Here is a 20,554-nt window from a genome sequence, read left to right as displayed (position 1 = left end):
TCTCTCTCTCTCTCTCTCTCCCTCTGGGTTCTCTCTCATTCTCTCTCTCTCTCTCTGGGTTCTCTCTCTCTCTCTCTCTCTCCCTCTGGGTTCTCTCTCATTCTCTCTCTCTCTCTCTCTCTCTCTCTGGGTTCTCTCTCATTCTCTCTCTCTCTCTCTGGGTTCTCTCTCATTCTCTCTCTCTCTCTCTCTCTGGGTTCTCTCTCATTCTCTCTCTCTCTCTCCCTCTGGGTTCTCTCTCATTCTCTCTCTCTCTCTCTGGGTTCTCTCTCTCTCTCTCTCTCTCTCTGGGTTCTCTCTCATTCTCTCTCTCTCTCTCTCTCTGGGTTCTCTCTCTCTCTCTCTCTCTCTCCCCCTCTGGGTTCTCTCTCATTCTCTCTCTCTCTCTCTCCCTCTGGGTTCTCTCTCTCTCTCTCCCTCTGGGTTCTCTCTCATTCTCTCTCTCTCTCTCCCCCTCTGGGTTCTCTCTCATTCTCTCTCTCTCTCTCTCCCTCCCTCTGGGTTCTCTCTCATTCTCTCTCTCTCTCTCTCCCTCTGGGTTCTCTCTCATTCTCTCTCTCTCTCTCTCCCTCTGGGTTCTCTCTCATTCTCTCTCTCTCTCTCTGGGTTCTCTCTCTCTCTCTCTCTCTCCCTCTGGGTTCTCTCTCATTCTCTCTCTCTCTCTCTCTCTCTCTCTGGGTTCTCTCTCATTCTCTCTCTCTCTCTGGGTTCTCTCTCATTCTCTCTCTCTCTCCCACTGGGTTCTCTCTCTCTCTCTCTCTCTCTCTCCCTCTGGGTTCTCTCTCATTCTCTCTCTCTCTCTCTGGGTTCTCTCTCATTCTCTCTCTCTCTCTCCCCCTCTGGGTTCTCTCTCATTCTCTCTCTCTCTCTCTCCCTCTGGGTTCTCTCTCATTCTCTCTCTCTCTCTCTCCCTCTGGGTTCTCTCTCATTCTCTCTCTCTCTCTCTGGGTTCTCTCTCTCTCTCTCTCTCTCTCCCTCTGGGTTCTCTCTCATTCTCTCTCTCTCTCTCTCTCTCTCTCTGGGTTCTCTCTCATTCTCTCTCTCTCTCCCACTGGGTTCTCTCTCTCTCTCTCTCTCTCTCTCTCTCCCTCTGGGTTCTCTCTCATTCTCTCTCTCTCTCTCTGGGTTCTCTCTCTCTCTCTCTCTCTCCCTCTGGGTTCTCTCTCATTCTCTCTCTCTCTCTCTCTCTCTCTGGGTTCTCTCTCATTCTCTCTCTCTCTCCCACTGGGTTCTCTCTCTCTCTCTCTCTCTCTCTCCCTCTGGGTTCTCTCTCATTCTCTCTCTCTCTCTCTCTGGGTTCTCTCTCTCTCTCTCTCTCTCCCTCTGGGTTCTCTCTCATTCTCTCTCTCTCTCTCTCTGGGTTCTCTCTCATTCTCTCTCTCTCTCCCACTGGGTTCTCTCTCTCTCTCTCTCTCTCTCTCTGGGTTCTCTCTCATTCTCTCTCTCTCTCCCACTGGGTTCTCTCTCTCTCTCTCTCTCTCTCTCTGGGTTCTCTCTCATTCTCTCTCTCTCTCCCACTGGGTTCTCTCTCTCTCTCTCTCTCTCTCTCTCTGGGTTCTCTCTCATTCTCTCTCTCTCTCTCTCTCTCTCTCTGGGTTCTCTCTCATTCTCTCTCTCTCTCCCACTGGGTTCTCTCTCTCTCTCTCTCTCTCTCTGGGTTCTCTCTCATTCTCTCTCTCTCTCTCTCTGGGTTCTCTCTCTCTCTCTCTGGGTTCTCTCTCATTCTCTCTCTCTCTCCCTCTGGGTTCTCTCTCTCTCTCTCTCTCCCTCTGGGTTCTCTCTCTCTCTCTCTCTCTCTCTGGGTTCTCTCTCATTCTCTCTCTCTCTCCCTCTGGGTTCTCTCTCATTCTCTCTCTCTCTCTCTCTCTCTCTGGATATTTTTCCATTTTCTCACCTTTTTCTCTGAATCCTCTTCACTCGACACCAACTTCCGCCGGAAGTCTCCTCCGCTGCGCGCGCAGCCCCCTCCCCCCCTCCTCACCCCCCCTGCAGCCCCCCCTCCCCCCGGGGGGGGGGGGTCCATCAGCCCCACTGCATCCCCCCGGGGGGGGTGTCCATCAGCCCCACTGCAGCCCCCCCTCCCCCCGGGGGGGTGTCCATCAGCCCCACTGCAGCCCCCCCTCCCCCCGGGGGAGGGTCCATCAGCCCCACTGCAGCTCCCCCTCCCCCCGGGGGGGGGGTCCATCAGCCCCACTGCAGCCCCCCCTCCCCCCGGGGGGGTGTCCATCAGCCCCACTGCAGCCCCCCCTCCCCCCGGGGGAGGGTCCATCAGCCCCTCTGCAGCTCCCCCTCCCCCCGGGGGGGGGGTCCATCAGCCCCACTGCAGCTCCCATCCCCTGCCCCTATGCTGCTTCCCCAACAGTGCACATCAACCTGAATTCATTACCCATCATCTGGGTCACCCCCCTCTCCCCCCCCCCCCCCCCCCCCCCCCCCCATCTCACCCCCCCCATCTCACACCCCCCCCCATGCTGCTGCACAATGCACATGACTTGTCCGCACTGTAACATCTCTTCAGCGTGCACTCGCCCCAGTGCAGCTCTCCCAGTTGTGTGTCAGCACCAATGCACCCAGCATCACTCTGCACTGGCATGGGGTACAGCTCACTCGATTGTGAACTGCGCTGGGGTGCACTGACTCCCCTAAAAGCAACCCAGTGTGAGCGCATCGCCCTGAAGGTACAGGGGCCCATCAGAAGATGGGATGGCCCCCAGGACAGGTGGGACTCAGGCTTATGGATTGGCAGGGTGGGTGGAAGGACATTTGTTTTTGCAGCAAGTGATCATGAGTTGGAAGCTGGTTTTTATGAGGGGTGATGATGGAAGACCTTGAAAGGGAACTGGACAGTGACAGCGAAGGTCCGGAGCGCGGAGATGGGGAAATGGCCATGACTGGATTGCTGTGCAGGGAATGGGCATGGACTGAATGACATCCTAACCGTATCCCTTCTACATTGATCCCCCCCTGATGCCCATTCTGGCAGGCACCCTGCCTTCTTCCACCAGTTGGAAAGGTTTCCCAGCACTCAACTGGCTTGACCTACCTCTTGATGTGATATGGTGACCTTCCAATCCAATAGACCTCTCTAACTTCAATTCTGTTGTATCTTGCTTGGCACACCCCCCTGTGCAGCCATAGCCTTGTATCCCTCGCTCTGTCTAAGCACCCTGTCCTCTGCATGTCCTTGTGTGCTAGCTGAAAATGTGTTGCTGGTTAAAGCACAGCAGGTTAGGCAGCATCCAAGGAAAAGGAAATTCGACGTTTCGGGCATAAGCCCTTCATCTAGAACCTGCCTGTTCCGGTCGCAAAACAAAACTTTTCACTGTACTTCGGTACAAGTGACTACAACGAATCCCCAGCAGTCTGCTCTCTCTCTCTCTCTTATGAATGAGCAGCCTTACGATCTGGTCAGGCGACCGTGACTTCACCAGGGGTCTGCCGCATGGCAAAAGGCCCTTCGGCCCTTCAAGTCCGCTGCAAGCTCCCAACTCTCCTACTGAGCAAGTCATTCTCCAATCCCCAGAGGCCGGTTCCGGGAAAGGGGGACGATGCGGAGGTGCTGGTGTTGGACCGGCCTGGACAATGTCAGAAGTCGACCGACACCGACCGGGTTACAGCCCAGCTTGTGATTCCTAATGAAGCCCGTGGGACTGTAACCCTGGTCTGGTGTGACTTCTGACCCTGGGAGGTCATGGCAAAGTACCATGGCATGGGTTACACTTGTTAGTGGGTGGGTGTGTGTGTGTGTGGAGTGGGGATCATTTGCAGGGGCCAGTGTTGGACTGGGGTGGACCAAGTTAAAAATCACACCACACCAGATTACAGTCCCACAGGTTTAAATGGAGGCACCAGCTTTGGTGGGGAGTGGAGATTGCTGGAGGCTTTGGGGCAGGCTGGTGTTAGTTGTGGCAGGCGCTAGCTGAATGCAAGGTTGGGCGTGTGACGTCTGATGGGGGCGGGGCGGGGGAAACAGAGGGAGGAAAGGTGTTCCCGGCCTGCAGTCCCGGGGCCCGGCCGGCAGGGCGGCGACATTGTCACTGCGGCTGGTGGACGGGGGAAAGGTTGGTGGTGAGGGAGGGGGCGGAACCTTTGTGTGGCGGGGGGGCGGGGCCGGGATTTTGGTTCCGGCCCGTGATTGGAGGGCGGACCCTTTCAAAGGGACGGACCGACTTCCGGCAGTGACGTGTAGAGGGGGAAAAAAACTGGAGGAGGCCGGCTCTCGATTCTAATCGGTTTTTTTTTCGGTGAGTCTGAGTCTGAGTCTGAGGGTGGGGGCGGGGGGATAGAGGAAGGTAGGTCATACCCCCAACCCCCAACCCCCAACCCCCAACCCACACCCCACACCCTGACAGAGGCACAGTTACATTTGTCTAGCGCCTATCACCATCCTCCTCAGGGATACCCCGCCCCTCCCCCACTCCTTGAGGTCGACCTCTCCCCCCTTCTCTTCCTTTCCTCCCCTCCCCCCCCCCCCCCCAAAAGAAAGGCACCCCCTCGAAGACATTGTCCCTACTTTTGAAGGTTTGGTGTTGCTGGTGCTCAAGGGGGAGCACAGAAAGATCCCACAACCCAGCCCATAAGGTGCTGGTTGTACACGTACACTCCCCCTGGCTGACCCCATCTTGCATTCGGTGGGTGTAGGTGCTGGAGAGCTGGCACTCCCCCTGACTTGGTATGGACTCGATGGGCCGAAAGGCTCCTGCTGTGTGTTTCTAGGGCTGCCCCCTGGGGGTTATTGTCTTCTGGCAGGAGTTGTGGGGGAAAGGTGTGGCTTCCATTTCCCTTCTCCCCACCCCCCCATCCCTTTTCACCCACATGTGCATGTGTCTACCCCTCTTGAGCTACGGGGAGAGGCCGGGGCTGTTTTTCCCTGGAGCATCGGAGGCTGAGGGGGTGACTTTTTTTTTAAATCAAAGTTACAAAACAGTGCAACAGCATGTGAAACAGTAGTTGCTGTTCCTGGAATTTGAGGAAATCACCTCAAAAATACCCCCCCCCCCCAAAAAAAACACCTCTTATAGGGGTTTAATAAATCATTAGGGGGCATGGATAGGGTAAATGGACGAGGTCTTTTCCCCCTGGGGTGAGGGAGTCCAGAACTAGGGTGGGGGGGGCATAGAGTGAGAGGGGCAAAATATAAAAGGAACCTGAGGGGCGACTTTTTCACACAGAGGGTGGTACGTGTATGGAATGAGCTGCCAGAGGAGGTGGTGGAGGCTGGTACAATTGCAACATTTAAGAGGCATCTGGATGGGTATATGAATAGGAAGGGTTTGGAGGGATATGGGCCGGGTGCTGGCAGGTGGGACTAGGTTGGATTGGGATATCTGGGTCGGCATGGACGGGTTGGACCGAAGGGTCTGTTTCCGTGCTGTACATCTTTATGCCTATCAGTCCATACTGACCTTCCGAAGAGTGACCCATTCCCCTACTCTATTACTTGATGTTTACCCCTAATTAGTGCACAGAGCCTTCACATCCCTGAGCACTATGGGTAATTTAGCACGGCCAATCCACCCTAACCTGCACATCCCTGAGCACTATGGGTAATTTAGCACGGCCAATCCACCCTAACCTGCACATCCCTGAGCACTATGGGTAATTTAGCACGGCCAATCCACCCTAACCTGCACATCCCTGAGCACTATGGGTAATTTAGCACGGCCAATCCACCCTAACCTGCACATCCCTGAGCACTATGGGTAATTTAGCACGGCCAATCCACCCTAACCTGCACATCCCTGAGCACTATGGGTAATTTAGCATGGCCAATCCACCCTTTGGACTGTGGGAGGAAATCCTGGCAGACACTGGGAGAATGTGCAAACTCCACACGCACAGTCGCCTAAGGCTGGAATTGAACCCGGGTCCCTGGCGTCGTGAGGCAGCAGTCCGAACCACTGAGCCACCGTGCTGCCCATACGCCTTCCTGACTGCCTTATTTACCAGTGTTGCCACTGCCCTGGCTCTGGGGACCTGTCCATCCAGATCCCCCCTTTTATGTCAGTCCTGCTCAGGGTGTATAATTCTCACCTGGTTTGGCTGTGGCAAAATGCTTCGCCTCGCGTTTGTCTGGATTGAGCCCGTCTGCCAATTCTGGTCCCAAATCCGCAATGGGTCCATATCTCGGTGTAAGCTGTGACTCCATTTTCCCAACTGCCCACCTCGTAACTTCTCGCTGTCTTGTTCTATCCATCTTAACTCAGCCCCGAATGTATTTCACTGATAAGTCATCTTAAGTGTCTAAAATTGGGGTCTGTGCTGCTCAATCCCTCTCCGGATGGAAGCCTCATCCCAGGAATCAGCCCATGGGATATCCTGCATCATGTGCAGTGCTCCCTGTTCACGTGTGACCTTTGTCGAATCGCAGCTCGCCCTCCTCACTCCTTCCCTTCGCAATAAATGTTTGCCTTGGGAAGAGGAACACTCTCCATCTCCTGCTCTTTCCCTCTCTTCTCTGCCCCCCCTCACCCCCAGACAATCGTGGGCTCTTGCCGTGCGCTTTTGACCTCGCCATCTCCACCCACCCAGCGGTGGTCAAGCAGCACGGTCGTGCGGGGGGCTGTCTCTTCCTCAGCTCTTGTTAGTTGCCCCGGCGTTGAGCCAGCTCAAGGGCGCGACGCGAATGCTGAGTGTCAGTGCGGGGCGTGTTTGAGCCCAGTGGCTGGAGGAGCAGGGGCTTGCCTCCTTGTCCGAGGCAGGCTGGGGTTCTGGGAGAGCCGTGCCCCAGCACCCACTCGGTGTTTGTCTTTCCTGCAGAGGACACCGGGGATGAAGCTGTACAGCCTGAGCATCTTGTACAAGGGCGCGACTGGAGTCAACCTGCTCAAAGCAGCGTACGACGTCTCTACCTTCAGCTTCTTCCAGAGGTCCAGGTGGGTCTGGGTCTGTGGGCGTCTGTGAGTGTGGGGGTCTGTATGTGTGTGTGTGTGGGGGGGGTCTGTATCTGTGTGTGTGTGTGCGCGCCCATGTGTTGATGGGGTCTGTGTCTGTGTGCGTGTCTGTGCGTGGGGTTCTGTATCTGTGTCTGTGTGTGTATGCCCGCGTGTCGGGGAGGGGTCTGTGTCTGTGTGGGGGGTGGGGGTTCTGTGTTTGTGTGCCCAGGTGGAGGTCAGTATCTGTGTGTGTGCCCGCACGTCGGGGAGGGGTCTGTGTCTGTGTGCGTGGGGTTCTGTATCTGTATTTGTGTCCGCGCGTGGTGGGGTGGGGGGGGGGGGTCTGTGTCTGTGTGTGCGTCTGTGTGGGGGTGGGGGGTTCTGTATCTGTGTGCATGCCTGTGCGTGGAGGAGTCTGTGTAGGGGTGGGCATCTGTGTGTTCAAGTGCCAAGGTGGCTGAGTGTGTGTGTGTATGCTCGCTCGCGCGCGGGGTTGGGGGGAGAGGGGTCTGTGTTTGTAAGCGTGCCTGGGTGCTGGTCTGTGTGTCCAAGTTTCCACTGGGTTACACTCCCTTCCCTTGCATTGATAGACCCCTTCCCCCCCCCTCCCACCTCCACTCTATTCTCTGGGTTACAGTTTCCCAAGAAACCCAGCTGAATCCGGAGTTCCCAGTGAAAATTCCAGAGCGGCTGAGCCACGGGAAGATTGTCAAGCAACTGCCCTCAAGCTCTGCACTTGCTTAATGTAACTTCACCCAGCTTGGATGTCCCCTCCCCCCTCCTTTCTCAGTGGCACGGTGATAAATTCCTTCACACCGTGGGGATATCTCAGCCCTTCACACCCACTACGTACTTTCCCAGAGGGTGGTTCAGAGCCACGCAGGCAGATTCCCTTCCCCGAAGTGGACAGCCGTCCAGAGACTGCCCCCTTGGCCTTCCTGTTTCTACTGAATTCCCATTTCAAAACCTGCCCCCTGGTCAGATGCCAACCTGTGTCCCCTGATCATTAGGGCTGGCGTCCTGGATTTGCCAACCGGGTACCAGTGCCTCCCCTTCCTTGCACCCTCGAGATGTTCCCTGGCTTTGCAGTCAGACTGAGAGAGAGGGAATCCATGTAAGGTGCACAGTAGGGCGCTGGGGGCGGGATGGAGGTTGGCAGGGGGTGGATTGTCACCAAGCGACAAACCTTGGAGTGCAGGCTCATAGCTCCTTGAAAGTGGAATCGCAGGTAGATAGGATAGTGAAGGCAGTATTTGGTATGCTTTCCTTTATTGGTCAGAGTACTGAGTACAGGAGTTGGGAGGTCATGTTGCGGCTATACAGGACATTGGTTAGGCCACTGTTGGAATATTGGGTGCAATTCTGGTCTCCTTCCTATCGGAAAGATATTGTGAAACTTGAAAGGGTTCAGAAAAGATTGACAAGGATGTTGGAGGGTTTGAGCTACAGGGAGAGGCTGAACAAGCTGGGGCTGTTTTCCCTGGAGCGTCAGAGACTGAGGGGTGACCTTGTAGAGGTTTATAAAATTATAAGGGGGCATGGATAGGATAAATAGACAAAGTCTTTTCCCTGGAGTGGGGGAGTCCAGAACTAGAGGGGCATAGGTTTAGGGTGAGAGGGGAAAGATATAAAAGAGACCTAAGGGGTAACTTTTTCACACAGAGGGTGGTACGTGTGTGGAATGAGCTGCCAGAGGAAGTGGTGGAGGCTGGTACAATTGCAACATTGAAGAGGCATTTGGATGGGTATATGAATAGGAAGGGTTTGGAGGGATATGGGCCGGGTGCTGGCAGGTGGGACTAGATTGGGTTGGGATATCTGGGGTCAGCATGGACGGGTTGGACCGAAGGGTCTGTTTCCGTGCTGTATGAATCTATTCCCTCTGCACGGTCAATCTAAGTGATCTATTAAAACTAAAAAAAGAGGTGGGCGACAGACTGGGTCCCATTTGCTTCGCGATTGGAGCAGCAGCTGGGGAGCTATGTTTTCAGGGCCACAGAGGTCCCACTGAAGACCCCTGCTGATTGCCGCTGTGTGTGTGTGTGTGTGTGTGTGTGTGTGTGTGTGTGTGTGAGAGAGAGAGAGAGAAAAAGACACATGCTTGAGTCTATGGCTCTGCTCATACCCCTGCAGTGTCCAGGAGTTTATGACCTTCACAAGCCAGCTGATTGTGGAACGGTCCCAGCGAGGGAGCCGGGCAGCAGTGAAGGAGCAAGGTAAGGGCGCAGCCGACTCCATCCAAATCCCGCTGGGCTCGGCGGAAAAGAGACGCACGCTCTCTCGAAGCTGGGAACAGTGTAACCCTGCAGCCATTGGCTGAGTACTGAAGCAGCCTGTGACTCTGCGTTGGTGTACAATTGAAACCAGATGCGTTTTTGCAAACAGACGGTCCTTGCCAGACAATCCCAAGTGTGCGAATAATGTCTGACAACCAGTGACTCGGTGGCTAGCACCGCCTCCTCGCAGCACCAGAGTCCCAGGTTCGATTCCAGCCTCTGGCGACTGTCTGTGTGGAGTTTGCACATTCTCACCCTGTCTCTGCATGTGTTTCCTCCGGGTGCTCCGGTTTCCTGCCACAGTCCAAAGATGTGCAGGTTAGGGTGGATTGGCCATGCTAAGTTACCCATAGTGCTCAGGGATGTGCAGGTTAGGGTGGATTGGCCGTGGGAAATGCAGGGTTCCGAGGGGTTGGGTCTGGGTGGGAAGGGGTGGTGTGGGCCCGATGGGCCGAATGGCCTGCTTTCCCGCAGTGTCGGGATTTGCGTCGAGGACTAGCGTTTCGGGCCAGCATTGTGGCTCGGCAGATCTGGCAGCATCTGTGGGGAGCAAATCCGTCCGAGGTGGTTTTGTTTTACTTCTTACTCGTACACTCGGATGTTCTCTTCCTCCTGTGGGTCTGTGCCAACCTGCAGTCTGCGCTTGCCACGCGGCGTGTTAATACGCTGTTAGAACATCGCAAGCGTCTGTCATAGCTGCTGGATCTATCGTTCTGTCCCGTTTTTCCAAGAGAGGTTTTCTCAATTCTCCTTTCTTGCGTGAGTTGAGTTTGGCTTAACGTTGGGCGGTTGATTGGCTTCTGAAGAAAAGTGAGGGTCTGCACTGATCCAGGTTGAGGGGGTTCTGGGCTGGTCCATCACCGACTCTGTGCACTGATTGGAAGGCGCAGCGCCGCTAATCAATGACATGGCGGCATCGGGGCGTTTGATTCGCAGTTGCCTTCTCCACGGCAACCCATCAGCCCCCTTCTCTCATGCTCCCTTGGGAAGTTGGCCTTTGCTCTGCTCTGGTGTGCCAGTGGGGGGGTGTTGGCAGTTTAGCTTTCCCTCCTTCCTGGCAGTTGAAGATTAGATTACTTAGTGTGGAAGCAGGCCCTTCGGCCCAACAAGTCCACACCGACCCGCCGAAGCGCAACCCACCCATACTCCTACATTTACCCCTTACCTAGCACTACGGGCAATTTAGCACGACCAATCCACCCTAACCTGCATGTCCCTGAGCACTATGGGTAATGTAGCATGGCCAATCCACCCTGACCTGCACATCTTTGTGACTGTGGGAGGAAACCAGAGCACCCGGAGGAAACCCACCCAGACACGGGGAGAACGTGCAAACTCCACACAGACAGTCACCTGAGGCGGGAATTGAACCCGGGTCTCTGGCGCTGTGAGGCAGCAGTGCTAACCACTGTGCCACCGTGCCGCATATACGGTGATGGTGATGGGCCAACTGCAAATGGTTCTCCCCTGCTGACTCTGCACCGAGCTTCCCTGTCACAGCTGCTCAGCTGACCCCCCCCCAACCCTCTCTCTACTCGCTCCCGAATGTTCAGTAAGGCCACTGCACCTGCCCTGCGCCAGATGCCAGCATTGTGGAAGGCTGATCTCACCAGAGACGGGCCAGACCGGCAATACTCTGGGGGAGATAACTGACCGGAGACATTCTCGGTTCCGCCGGTCGCCTGGGTAACACGCGACCGTGCAGGCGTTGACATCTTGGGGTGAGGGGGTTGTCCTGTCGGTGCGCCCCACACCGTGCGGAGCCTGAAGGAGTCATCTTTCTCTTCGCTTGCTCCCCGCTCCAGATTACTTGTGCCACGTCTGCATCCGGAACGATTCCTTGGCGGGGGTGGTCATTGCCGACAGCGAATATCCTTCCAGAGTGTGCTTCTCTCTCCTCGATAAGGTAGGAGGCTTTTTCTGTTTTTGGAGTCACCCAGCTCCCCAGCACCTTTTCCCTCTGCCTGCTTACCTCCACCCACCAGTCGGGCGACTGAATCTGTCTCCTCCAGCCAGGACTCGCGAATTGCGTTTGTAAACTAGCCACGGCGAGAACGCAGGAGTCAGGGGAGGCCATTCCACCCCTCGGGCCATTCCGTGAGTCGGACAAAACCCTTCGGTCCCAACTGGTCCACGCTGAGCAGGATTCCTGAGCCAGTCTGGTCCCGTTTCCCAGCACAAGGCCCGTATCTCTCCAAACCCTTCCTATTCATATCCCCATCCAGATGCCTTTTAAATGTTGTAATTGTACCAGCCTCCACCCACTCCCTCTGGCAGCTCATTCCACACACTGCGTGAAAAAGTTGCCCTTCGGGGTCCCTTTTCACCCTATGCCCCTCTAGTTCTGGACTCCCCCACCCCAGGGGAAAAGACCTTGTCTATTTACCCTATCTATGCCCCCTCATGGTTGTATAAACCTCTATAAGGTCACCCCTCAGCCTCCAGGGAAAACAGCCCCAGCCTATTCAGCCTCTCCTTATAGCTCAAAGCCTCCCCACCTTGTCTCTTAACATCTTTGTTGATCTTTCCTGCACCCTTTGCTGTTTAATAACATCCTCCAAACAGCAGAGAGACCAGGACTGAACGCGGTGTTCCAAAGCTGGTCTCGCAGATGCCTTGTCCAATGGACACAACGTGATGTGCCAACTCCTCTAGCCAACGCTCTGACCGATGAAGGCGAGCATACCAAGCTCTCTCTTCCCCGCCCTCTCTACCCTACGACTGCACTGTCAAGGAACCCTGTGTCAGCACCCCAGGGAGTCTCTCTGTCCAGCCAGACTCCCCAGGGCCTCACCATGAAGCCCTGCCTTGGTACACCTTTCCAAAACGCAACGCCTCGCCTTGATGGAAATGAAACTCCCAATCGGCCCGGTTGATCAAGGTCCCTTTGTATTCCGAGGCCGCGTTCCCGGGGCTTGGCTCCGAATGCCAGGCTTCAGCCTAGCTGCCCCGAGCTCGGCGGAGCGTCTCTCGACGTATTGCTGAGGTGGAGGGTGCCGGCGAGCGGAGGCCGGGCCTGGAGCCACTCCGGGTTCAAGTAGCGGAGGGGAAAGGCCAAATCTTGAAGCCTTCTGTACCTTGGTGGCGCGGTGGTAATGTCCCTTCCCCTGGACCAGGACGCCCTGGTTCCAGTGCCACGTGTGTAAAACATTTCTCTCTGAGGGTCTGTCAAAAAAAACCGGTTGCTTGCTGGGATGGCCGAAGTTAATTATGGAGCACGTTCCTTTGGACAAAATGGTGCACCACCCAGCAGACCACTTTTTTTCCCAAGACATGGCGGCCCGACTTGAGTGATTTGGATATGGATTTGTCAGTTATCTTAACTAGGGCGTTTGTTTAACCAGGATGGTTAGGTTTGTCAAGCCCTGGGCCCTGGAGGGGGTCTGCTGAGTTAATCCTGTTCCTTGGTTGAGGAGCTGTGCGCCCAGTATCGCTGCTGTGTATTCTGTGTTTGTGTTTTATCTTTTTTTCCTTATTTCTTTCTGTTTTTTTGACCTATTACTTAGTTATTGATTTTGTTTTCGTGTTCGGGTTTGTTTTGTATTATAGGGTAGGTTAGTAGACAGTAGTTGTAATTTTTTTTTGCTTTTTATTGCACTGATATTTGTTGTATATTCAATAATTTTATGTTTGTAAAGCTAAAACAATTTGCTAATAAATATATTTACAGAAAAAAGAAATCTAGGTTTTAATAAAGAAGTTTAAAATGGCCGATCAAAATCATGTAGGCCTTGACACGTGAGATACAGGAAGGATTTCCTCTCTTCCCCTCCCTGCCCCGGTAGGTGGGGGGAAAAAGCTGCCTGAGAAACAGGCAGTGGCTATTCGGCCCCTCCACCCTGTTCCCTCCTTCGATTTGAGGGGTGGGGGGTGGGGGTGACGTCCTTCAGTCTCTCCAAGATGGCTGCAGCCGGTTGCCCAGGGCAACCGTGGAAGGAAGCACCTGGGCACAAGGAGCCAAGAGCCCTGTCTGAATGGTTCCCTGATATTACCGTGAGCACTGGACCCGAAAGGCCGTGCTGCTCTGCAAAAGGAAACCTCTGAGGGCCGGGGCTCTAACATTGCTAACACAGCTCTCTCTCTCTGTGTGTGTCTCTCTCTCTCTCTCTCTCTCTCTCTCTCTCTCTCTCTCTCCCTCTCGCTCTCTCTCTCTCTCTCTCTCTCTCTCTCTGACTGTGTCTCTCTGTGTCTCTCTGTGTCTCTCTGTGTCTCTCTGTGTCTCTCTGTGTCTCTCTGTGTCTCTCTGTGTCTCTCTGTGTCTCTCTGTGTCTCTCTGTGTCTCTCTGTGTCTCTCTGTGTCTCTCTGTGTCTCTCTGTGTCTCTCTCTCCTGTCTCTCTCCTGTCTCTCTCTCTTTCCCCCCCGTAGGTGCTAGAGGAATTCTCCAGACAGGTGGATAGTAACGAGTGGCCTTCAGGTTCCCCGAATGTGATTCGCTACACAGGCCTTGACGCCCACCTCGCCCGCTACCAGGTACTGGCATGGCACTGCGGAAACGTGCCCGTGTTGGGTTAGCGCTGGCCCCACCTGCCCACCCCTGACACAGCCACTTCCATCTGTCCTCCCTTGTCAGAGTGTTTGTGGCCTGCCCCCTGCTGTTCAGCTGTGGCATGGCCGGCTGTGACCCACTGGTCTTGGACAGCTGGAGGAGTGGCCTCCTCTCTTTCCCCCAAGAGCTCTATCCCTAACGTCGGTTGCTCCATGACCAAGAGGGCCTGCGCGGCAAGACCCCCGGCTTGGCGGAGCATGAGGTGGGGTGGGGGGAGGCCGTTCGGCCCAGCCCGTCCCTGCTGGCGCTTCCTCTGACCTGCCAGCCCCTGTCACCAGAGCCAGCTCCGAGTACTGCCAGGGGCCTGAGTGGGCGTTCCCTCCCTGCAGCTAATGCTGCGTCTTCGGGCAGCCCGGCTGCGTTTCAGACACCAGCTTGGTCTGCCCTTAACCCCCCCCCCAGCTGCTGTGCCGCGGCTCCCTCCCTCTCCCTGTTGGAGAGCGCAAGCGGTGAGTTCCAAATGCTAAGCTTGGACGCCTCCTCCTAAACGTGTCTGTCTGTGTTCTCTCAGAACCCACGGGAAGCAGATGCCATGTGCAAAGTCCAGGCCGAGTTGGATGAAACCAAAGTGATCCTGGTAAGAGTTCGGAGCGCGTTACACTTGGTGCTGCTTTCAGGGTGCCCATCGATACCGCCCTGCCACTGGGGTGGACCAAATTTTTAAAAAAAGTCTTTCCACTCCAGGTTATCATCCCACAGGTTTATTGGGAAGCACGAACACTGCTCCTTCCATCAGGTGGTGGTGGAGAATGAGATCACAAGACACAGAATTTACCACAAAAGTTTAGTGTGATGCGAATGAAATTATATATTGGAAAAATAAATCAAGTCTCTCATCTTTGCTTTGCTCCATACTTGGCTCAAAAACCCCACGAATCCATGTAAGATTCTCCTAAATCTGTTTTTTGTTTGGAGTCTGACCATTGCGGCGCAGACAGTCTCACACAGGGAAGCTAATACCTTCTCTGGGCCAGCATGATGCCAATTGTTCACATTTAAGATTAGTGTGGAAACTGCGATTTACACGTGAAAGAACTCAAACCAACATGGTCATTCTCAAAGGTGCAAGACTTAACAAACAATCCAGGTTTGTTTCAATATATAATTTCAGTTGCATCAACCTTTGCTATAAATTCTGTGTCCTATGATCCTGCCCCACGAGCTCCCTATTGAAGGAGCAGCGCTCCGAAAGCTAGTGCTTCCAAATAAACCTGTTGGACTCTAACCTGGTGTGATGTGATTTGTCACTTCAGAAGACGCATTGAAGGCTTTGATTTTGCAATGTCCTGCCCTCGCCCTGATCCCTTCAGCCCCGTGGGTCGCCTCTAAATCATCGCTGCTTTTGTGTCAACCCACTGCCTCTGGCAGAGAATTCCACAGCCTCCCCACTCCTGAGTTACCCTCAGTCCTGACAGGTCGCAGTTTAAGCAGCAAAACCTCTCGGTTAATGATTGCTCGGTTTCCCTCCCTAACTGCCCCCTTAGAGAAGGTGGGGCTGAGCTGTCTTCTTGAGCCGCGTGGGGTGTAGGGACCCCCCCCCCCCCCCCCCCCCCCACACACAGCAGCCTGAGGGAGGCAGGTCCCGCAGTCTGACCCAGCGACACTGAAGGAACGGTCCGGTATATTTCTGAGTCGGGACGGTGGGCACTTGCAGGGGGGTGGTGTTCCCACGTATCTGCTGTCCCCTTTGTCCTTCGAGATGGAAGTGGCCGTGGGGTTTGGAAGGTGCTGTCTGAGTTGCTGCAGTGCGTCTGTAGCCAGTTCTCTCAAGCCCTTGTGCTCTCTCGATTAATGTTGTATACTCTTTTGGGTCCTCTTTTTTTCAGTCCTTGATGTGTACCCATATAGGTGGCACGGTGGCTCAGTGGTTAGCACTACAGCCTCTCAGCACTGAGGGTTCAATTCCACCCTCCGGCGCCTTTGTGTGTGTGTGTGGAGTTTGCACACACTCCTCATGTCTGCGTGGGTCTCCTCCCGCAATCCAAAAGATCTGCCAGTCAGATGAATTGACCATGCTAAACGGTCCATCGTGTTCAGATCTGTGTAGGTTAGGGTATTTGTCAGGGGACAGGTAAATGCAGAGTAATAATAATCGATTTGGGTGGGTTACTCTTCAGGAGGGTCAGTGTGGACTCGTCGGGCCGAAGGGCTCATTTCCACACTGCAGGGATTCTGCGATCTATGATATCCCGAAATAGAAGTCCACCTCGCGTAAAAATCAACTCTGGAATTTTCCAAGTATCTCCCGTGAAATTTGATCCTAGCTCCTCACCGATAACAAACCAACGTTTGCGAGTCAAGGTATGATCCTGAAGTTAAATGTTACGACCGGATGGTGAATTTTTTTATTTTCCGTGCTGCTGTGTTTTGATGTACAATTCATACGAGTGAAAGTTTAAGGTACATAGGGGCAGAGTCGGGTGATAACCTCCCTTTGTGTGTGCCGCTCAGCTGAGCTCAGTTCCCCTGTAGCACCCCTGGAATACAGTCATAATATCGTCACTCACTGGGATTTTTTTTCTCCTCCTTCATTGCTTTAGAGACCAGTTGGACTCCGCTATTAAGCGTTTTGGACTGTCTGCTGAGTTCCAGCCCGTCCCGGCACAGTGGCTCAGTGGTTAGCACTGCTGTCTCACAGCACCAGGGACCCAGGTTCGATCCCACCCTCAGGCGATTGTCTGTGTGTGGAGTTTGCACATTCTCTCCCCAGTGTCTGTGTGGGTTTCCTCCGGGTGCTCCAGTTTCCTCCCACAGTCCAAAGATGTGCAGGTTAGGGTGGACTCGCTGTGCTAAATTACCCATAATGCTCAGGGATGTGCAGGTTAGGGTGGATTGACCATGCTAAATTACCCATAGTGCTCAGGGATGTGCAGATTAGGGTGGATTGACCATGCTAAATTACCCATAGTGCTCAGGGATGTGTAGGTTAGGGTGGATTGGCCGTGCTAAATTACCCATAGTGCTCAGGGATGTGCAGGTTAGGGTGGATCGGCCGTGCTAAATTACCCATAGTGCTCAGGGATGTGCAGGTTAGGGTGGATTGGTCATGCTAAATTACCCATAGTGTTAGGTGCGTTAGTGAGTGAAATGGGTCTGGGTGGGTTGCTGTTTGGAAGGTTGGTATGGCCTGGTTGATCCGAAGGGCCTGTTTCCACACTAGGTGATCTGATCTCATCTAGTCCAGCTCATGCTGCTGACCTGCGGGGTTTCGTTAACGCCCATCCGCTTTCACGCGGTTGGCGACCCCTGTTCCTCCGGCGACATGTGCCCGGGTCTGGTGTGTGGAATGACGGTGCCCCCGTTCTCCCTACAGCACAACACGATGGAATCGCTGCTGGAGCGCGGGGAGAAACTGGACGACCTGGTCTCCAAGTCGGAGGTTCTGGGCACCCAGTCGAAAGCTTTTTACAAGACGGTAAGCGTGGCGCGCTGCTCGGACCGCGGGAAACCAGCGCTGAGCTGCTCCACCGCTGCGCTCAGGCCACCTGGAGGGGAGGGAGGCTGCTGAGTGATGCTGAATGCTGGGCCGGGGGCAGTGGGAGAGCGGATTGTAACGATGAGGGGTGGGAGGGCTCTGTGGTTAGCACGGCTGCCTCACGGCGCCAGGGACCCGGGTTCGATCCCAGTCTCTGGCAACTGTGCCGCATTTGCACATTCTCTTCCCGTGTCTGTGTGGGTTTCCTCTAGGTGCTCCAGTTTCCCCTCTCAGTCCAGGGATGTGCAGGTTAGGGTGGATTGGCCGTGCTAAATTACCCATAGTGCTCAGGGATGTGCAGGTTAGGGTGGATTGGCCATGCTAAATTACCCATAGTGCTCAGGGATGTGCAGGTTAGGGTGGATTGGCCATGCTAAATTACCCATAGTGCTCAGGGATGTGCAGGTTAGGGTGGATTGGCCGTGCTAAATTACCCATAGTGCTCAGGGATGTGTAGATTAGGGTGGATCGGCCGTGCTAAATTACCCATAGTGCTCAGGGATGTGTAGATTAGGGTGGATTGGCCATGCTAAATTACCCATAGTGCTCAGGGATGTGCAGGTTAGGGTGGATTGGCCATGCTAAATTACCCATAGTGCTCAGGGATGTGCAGGTTAGGGTGGATTGGCCATGCTAAATTACCCATAGTGCTCAGGGATGTGCAGGTTAGGGTGGATTAGTCAGGGATAAATATTGGTCAATAGGATAAGGGAGAGAGTGTGTGTGTGTGTGTAGGTGGGTTACTCTTGGAGGGTCGGTGTGGATTTGTTGGATCGAAGGGCCTGTTCCCACGCGGTCTGGATCGGTCTGACAGCAGCTTGCTTTCCTGACGGCTCTCTCTGTTCTCCCCGACAGGCTCGGAAACAGAATTCCTGCTGCGGGATCATGTGACTTGTGGACTGGAACGACCACCGCCCCCCCTCACCATCCCACCTCTCCACTTGGTGCCAACCCCCCTCCCCACCACCCTCGTCTTCACCTCTACAAAAGGATATGGTCGGTTTGCAACCCATTGGCAGTGTGCAGTGCCTCTCCTTCCTGTCCGTGTCTCTCTCTCTCTCTCTCGCTCACTCTCAGCAGCCTGGACAAGGCAGAGTCTCTGTGAGCCTCGGAACCCCACAAACCTCGCGTTGACGGGCGGTTTGCCCCTCACGAATGCCCCACACTTATTTCTGCCCGGGTGTGGTGTGGGTGAGAGTCCCCCTCCTCCACTCCCTGCCAGAGGTTCAGAGACGGCGATCTTTGAACAGAGCGGGTTTTGAGCTCTCCTCTTTATATGTGTGTGTATATATATATATTAAAAAAAAAACACCAGCTCGTGTGTTCACAGAGCGAGACAGCACACGGTTACAGAGAGGCTATTGAACCTGCCCCCACCACTGATCATTCCTGTTGATTTTTTAAACTGCAGCATTCCCTCTCTGCATCGTTTCCTCAGCGCGGTTGTCTTGTGTGTGTGTGTGTCCCAGGATGTGGAGGGACAGGCCCATCGCCTGTCCACTGATTTTCCTCCAGGACAGCTGAGAATCTCCCTCTCTCTCTCTCTGTCTCCTTGACAACATTTCGAAAAGGTTGGGGGTGTGAGGAGGGGGTTCTCCTGCTGAAAAGATAGCAGAAACCAGAAGGGCGCTTACAATTTAAACGGGTTTGCGTGAGGCACACTCCTCAAGGAGAGCTCCCTGGGTCTGCAATTTGCTGCTTTTTGTGTGTTTGGACAGTATTGGTTAACTCGAGTCAGATTTCAGGGCGCTTTCTCCCCACCCGAATGCTGTGAAGGTTTTGTCAACAGGAGGTTCCCCGACCAAACCATTCTGCTCCCCTCCCCTTCTCCCCCTTCCCCCCCCCCCCCCCCCCCCCGGGACTTCTGAAAGGTTGCAAAGTCAGGCAGCAAGTGGTTCCTTTCTCCCCCTCTGTTCCAAGCCGTACGCCGGTGCGTGGAAAGACGATCGATCCGGAGCTCCGTTTGTCTCCTCCGGACCGTGCCGCGTTGCGGGCTCGGAAATCTCTCCCAGTCGGCCTGGGGAGGCGTTTTCCTCAGTCCCACCTGACCCCGAACGAACTGACCTGGTGCTTCTGGCCGTCCTTGCGGGAGTCTGCTTTTGAGGGCGACGCAGTCACCCGAGGCTGGGTTCGGGGGAGACTGTGTGTGTGTGTGTGTGCGCCCCCCTTCTCCACCCCCACCCCCACGGCCAGCACAGTCCCACCCAAAATGGCACACTGACTATTCTCCACTGATGGTGTAGAGGGTGCGGTGCTCCGCAGCCATGCCTCTGGAGAGCCGGGGTCAACAGGAAATAACTGATGTTTTACCCAGGGTGGGGAAGCGGCCATCTCCAGGGACTGAGTGAACATTTTGACACTGATTTCTGACTGAAGTGGGCGGTGGGGAAGAGGGTGGCCATGTTGAATCGATGATGAAAGTGTCCCAGCTTTTTGCGAGTGGTGGTTGGAACACTTGGTGAAAAAGCAAAAAAAAAAGCTCAAGAATTTTTATATAATCAGGCGAATTGTAAATGTGCTGTAACAGATAACTTATTTTAGTCTTGTTTGTAAACTTTAACACAACATGCTGATTTCCGGTTACTGGTAAACTTCGGTTCAAGAGTTTTTTTTTGTATTGGAGTTGCTGGTTTTAATGTGATGCAATGATCCTATCTACTGTTGTAATCTTGCCTTTTCACTCTGTATAAAGTTATTTTTTGCCTTCGAATGTCTTGCCTGGTCACTTTAGGTCTTGTCTCTCTCTCTCTGTCTGTGTGTCTCTCTCTCTCTGTCTGTGTCTCTGTCTGTCTCTGTCTGTCTCTGTCTGTCTCTGTCTGTCTCTGTCTGTCTCTGTCTGTCTCTGTCTGTCTCTGTCTGTCTCTGTCTGTCTCTGTCTGTCTCTGTCTGTCTCTGTCTGTCTCTGTCTGTCTCTGTCTGTCTGTGTGGATAGGGGTAAAGAGTCTAGAACCAGGGGAAGCATTCCACTACTCAGAGGGTACAGTCAACCTATGGACGCCTCTCCTCCAGGAGGCCAGGTCACCTGAATATAGTCAAGAACACAAGCGCTATGGGCATGTGGCATTCCAACGCAAGCGGACCCCACTGGGACCGGCTCGGAGAGGAATTTCCAGTTCCTCGCAACGTTTGCACTTGTCAAGGCGGTGGAGAGGGTTCAGAAGAGGTTGACCAGGGTGCTGCTGGGAAGGGAGGGTTGTGAGGAGAGGCCGGGCCCTTTCTCTCCTCTTCTTCCCCCCAACCCCCATCCACTGGACCCTAGGACACTGAGGGGCCCATATGGAATGGGCCGTGAGAGAAAGGATGCAGGTTTGACACCCAAACACATTTGGACAGGTACGTGCATGGGACAGGCATGTTGTTTCTCCCCTTCCCCCATCCCCC

General features: G+C 54.4%; 2 protein-coding genes across 3 annotated transcripts in view; one reads left to right on the top strand and one right to left on the bottom strand.

Moving 5' to 3' along the window:
* Positions 1-1,948, bottom strand: part of LOC132836842 (LIM domain-binding protein 1-like) — a 26,245-nt gene extending 24,297 nt beyond the window's left edge. For both annotated transcript variants that reach the window (XM_060856369.1, XM_060856370.1), the window contains exon 1: positions 1,895-1,948. The gene's annotated coding sequence lies outside the window, so the exon portion shown is untranslated. The remainder of the gene's footprint in view (positions 1-1,894) is intronic.
* A 2,214-nt stretch (positions 1,949-4,162) lies between these two features.
* Positions 4,163-19,883, top strand: ykt6 (YKT6 v-SNARE homolog (S. cerevisiae)). The gene is made up of 8 exons (XM_060856366.1): positions 4,163-4,244; positions 6,760-6,875; positions 9,009-9,091; positions 10,957-11,057; positions 13,518-13,622; positions 14,210-14,275; positions 17,012-17,113; positions 18,029-19,883. The coding sequence occupies exons 2-8, from the start codon at positions 6,772-6,774 to the stop codon at positions 18,062-18,064; spliced, it is 597 nt and encodes a 198-aa protein (XP_060712349.1). The 5' UTR covers positions 4,163-4,244; positions 6,760-6,771; the 3' UTR covers positions 18,065-19,883.
* Positions 19,884-20,554: the final 671 nt, after the last annotated feature.

Source organism: Hemiscyllium ocellatum, chromosome 48 (assembly GCF_020745735.1).
Source record: "Hemiscyllium ocellatum isolate sHemOce1 chromosome 48, sHemOce1.pat.X.cur, whole genome shotgun sequence".
Lineage (NCBI taxonomy): Eukaryota > Metazoa > Chordata > Chondrichthyes > Orectolobiformes > Hemiscylliidae > Hemiscyllium > Hemiscyllium ocellatum.
Note: the sequence above shows the minus strand (reverse complement) of the source record. Positions and strands in the feature narration are given on the sequence as shown.

What these genes read in the sequence shown, in the direction of transcription:
- ykt6 (XM_060856366.1), top strand. Translation starts at nt 6,772, where the DNA reads ATGAAGCTGTACAGCCTGAGCATCTTGTACAAGGGCGCGACTGGAGTC. An exon ending in GGCAGCAGTGAAGGAGCAAG is followed by an intron (nt 9,092 to 10,956) that starts GTAAGGGCGCAG and finishes TCCCCGCTCCAG; the next exon opens with ATTACTTGTGCCACGTCTGC. An exon ending in GCTTCTCTCTCCTCGATAAG is followed by an intron (nt 11,058 to 13,517) that starts GTAGGAGGCTTT and finishes TCCCCCCCGTAG; the next exon opens with GTGCTAGAGGAATTCTCCAG.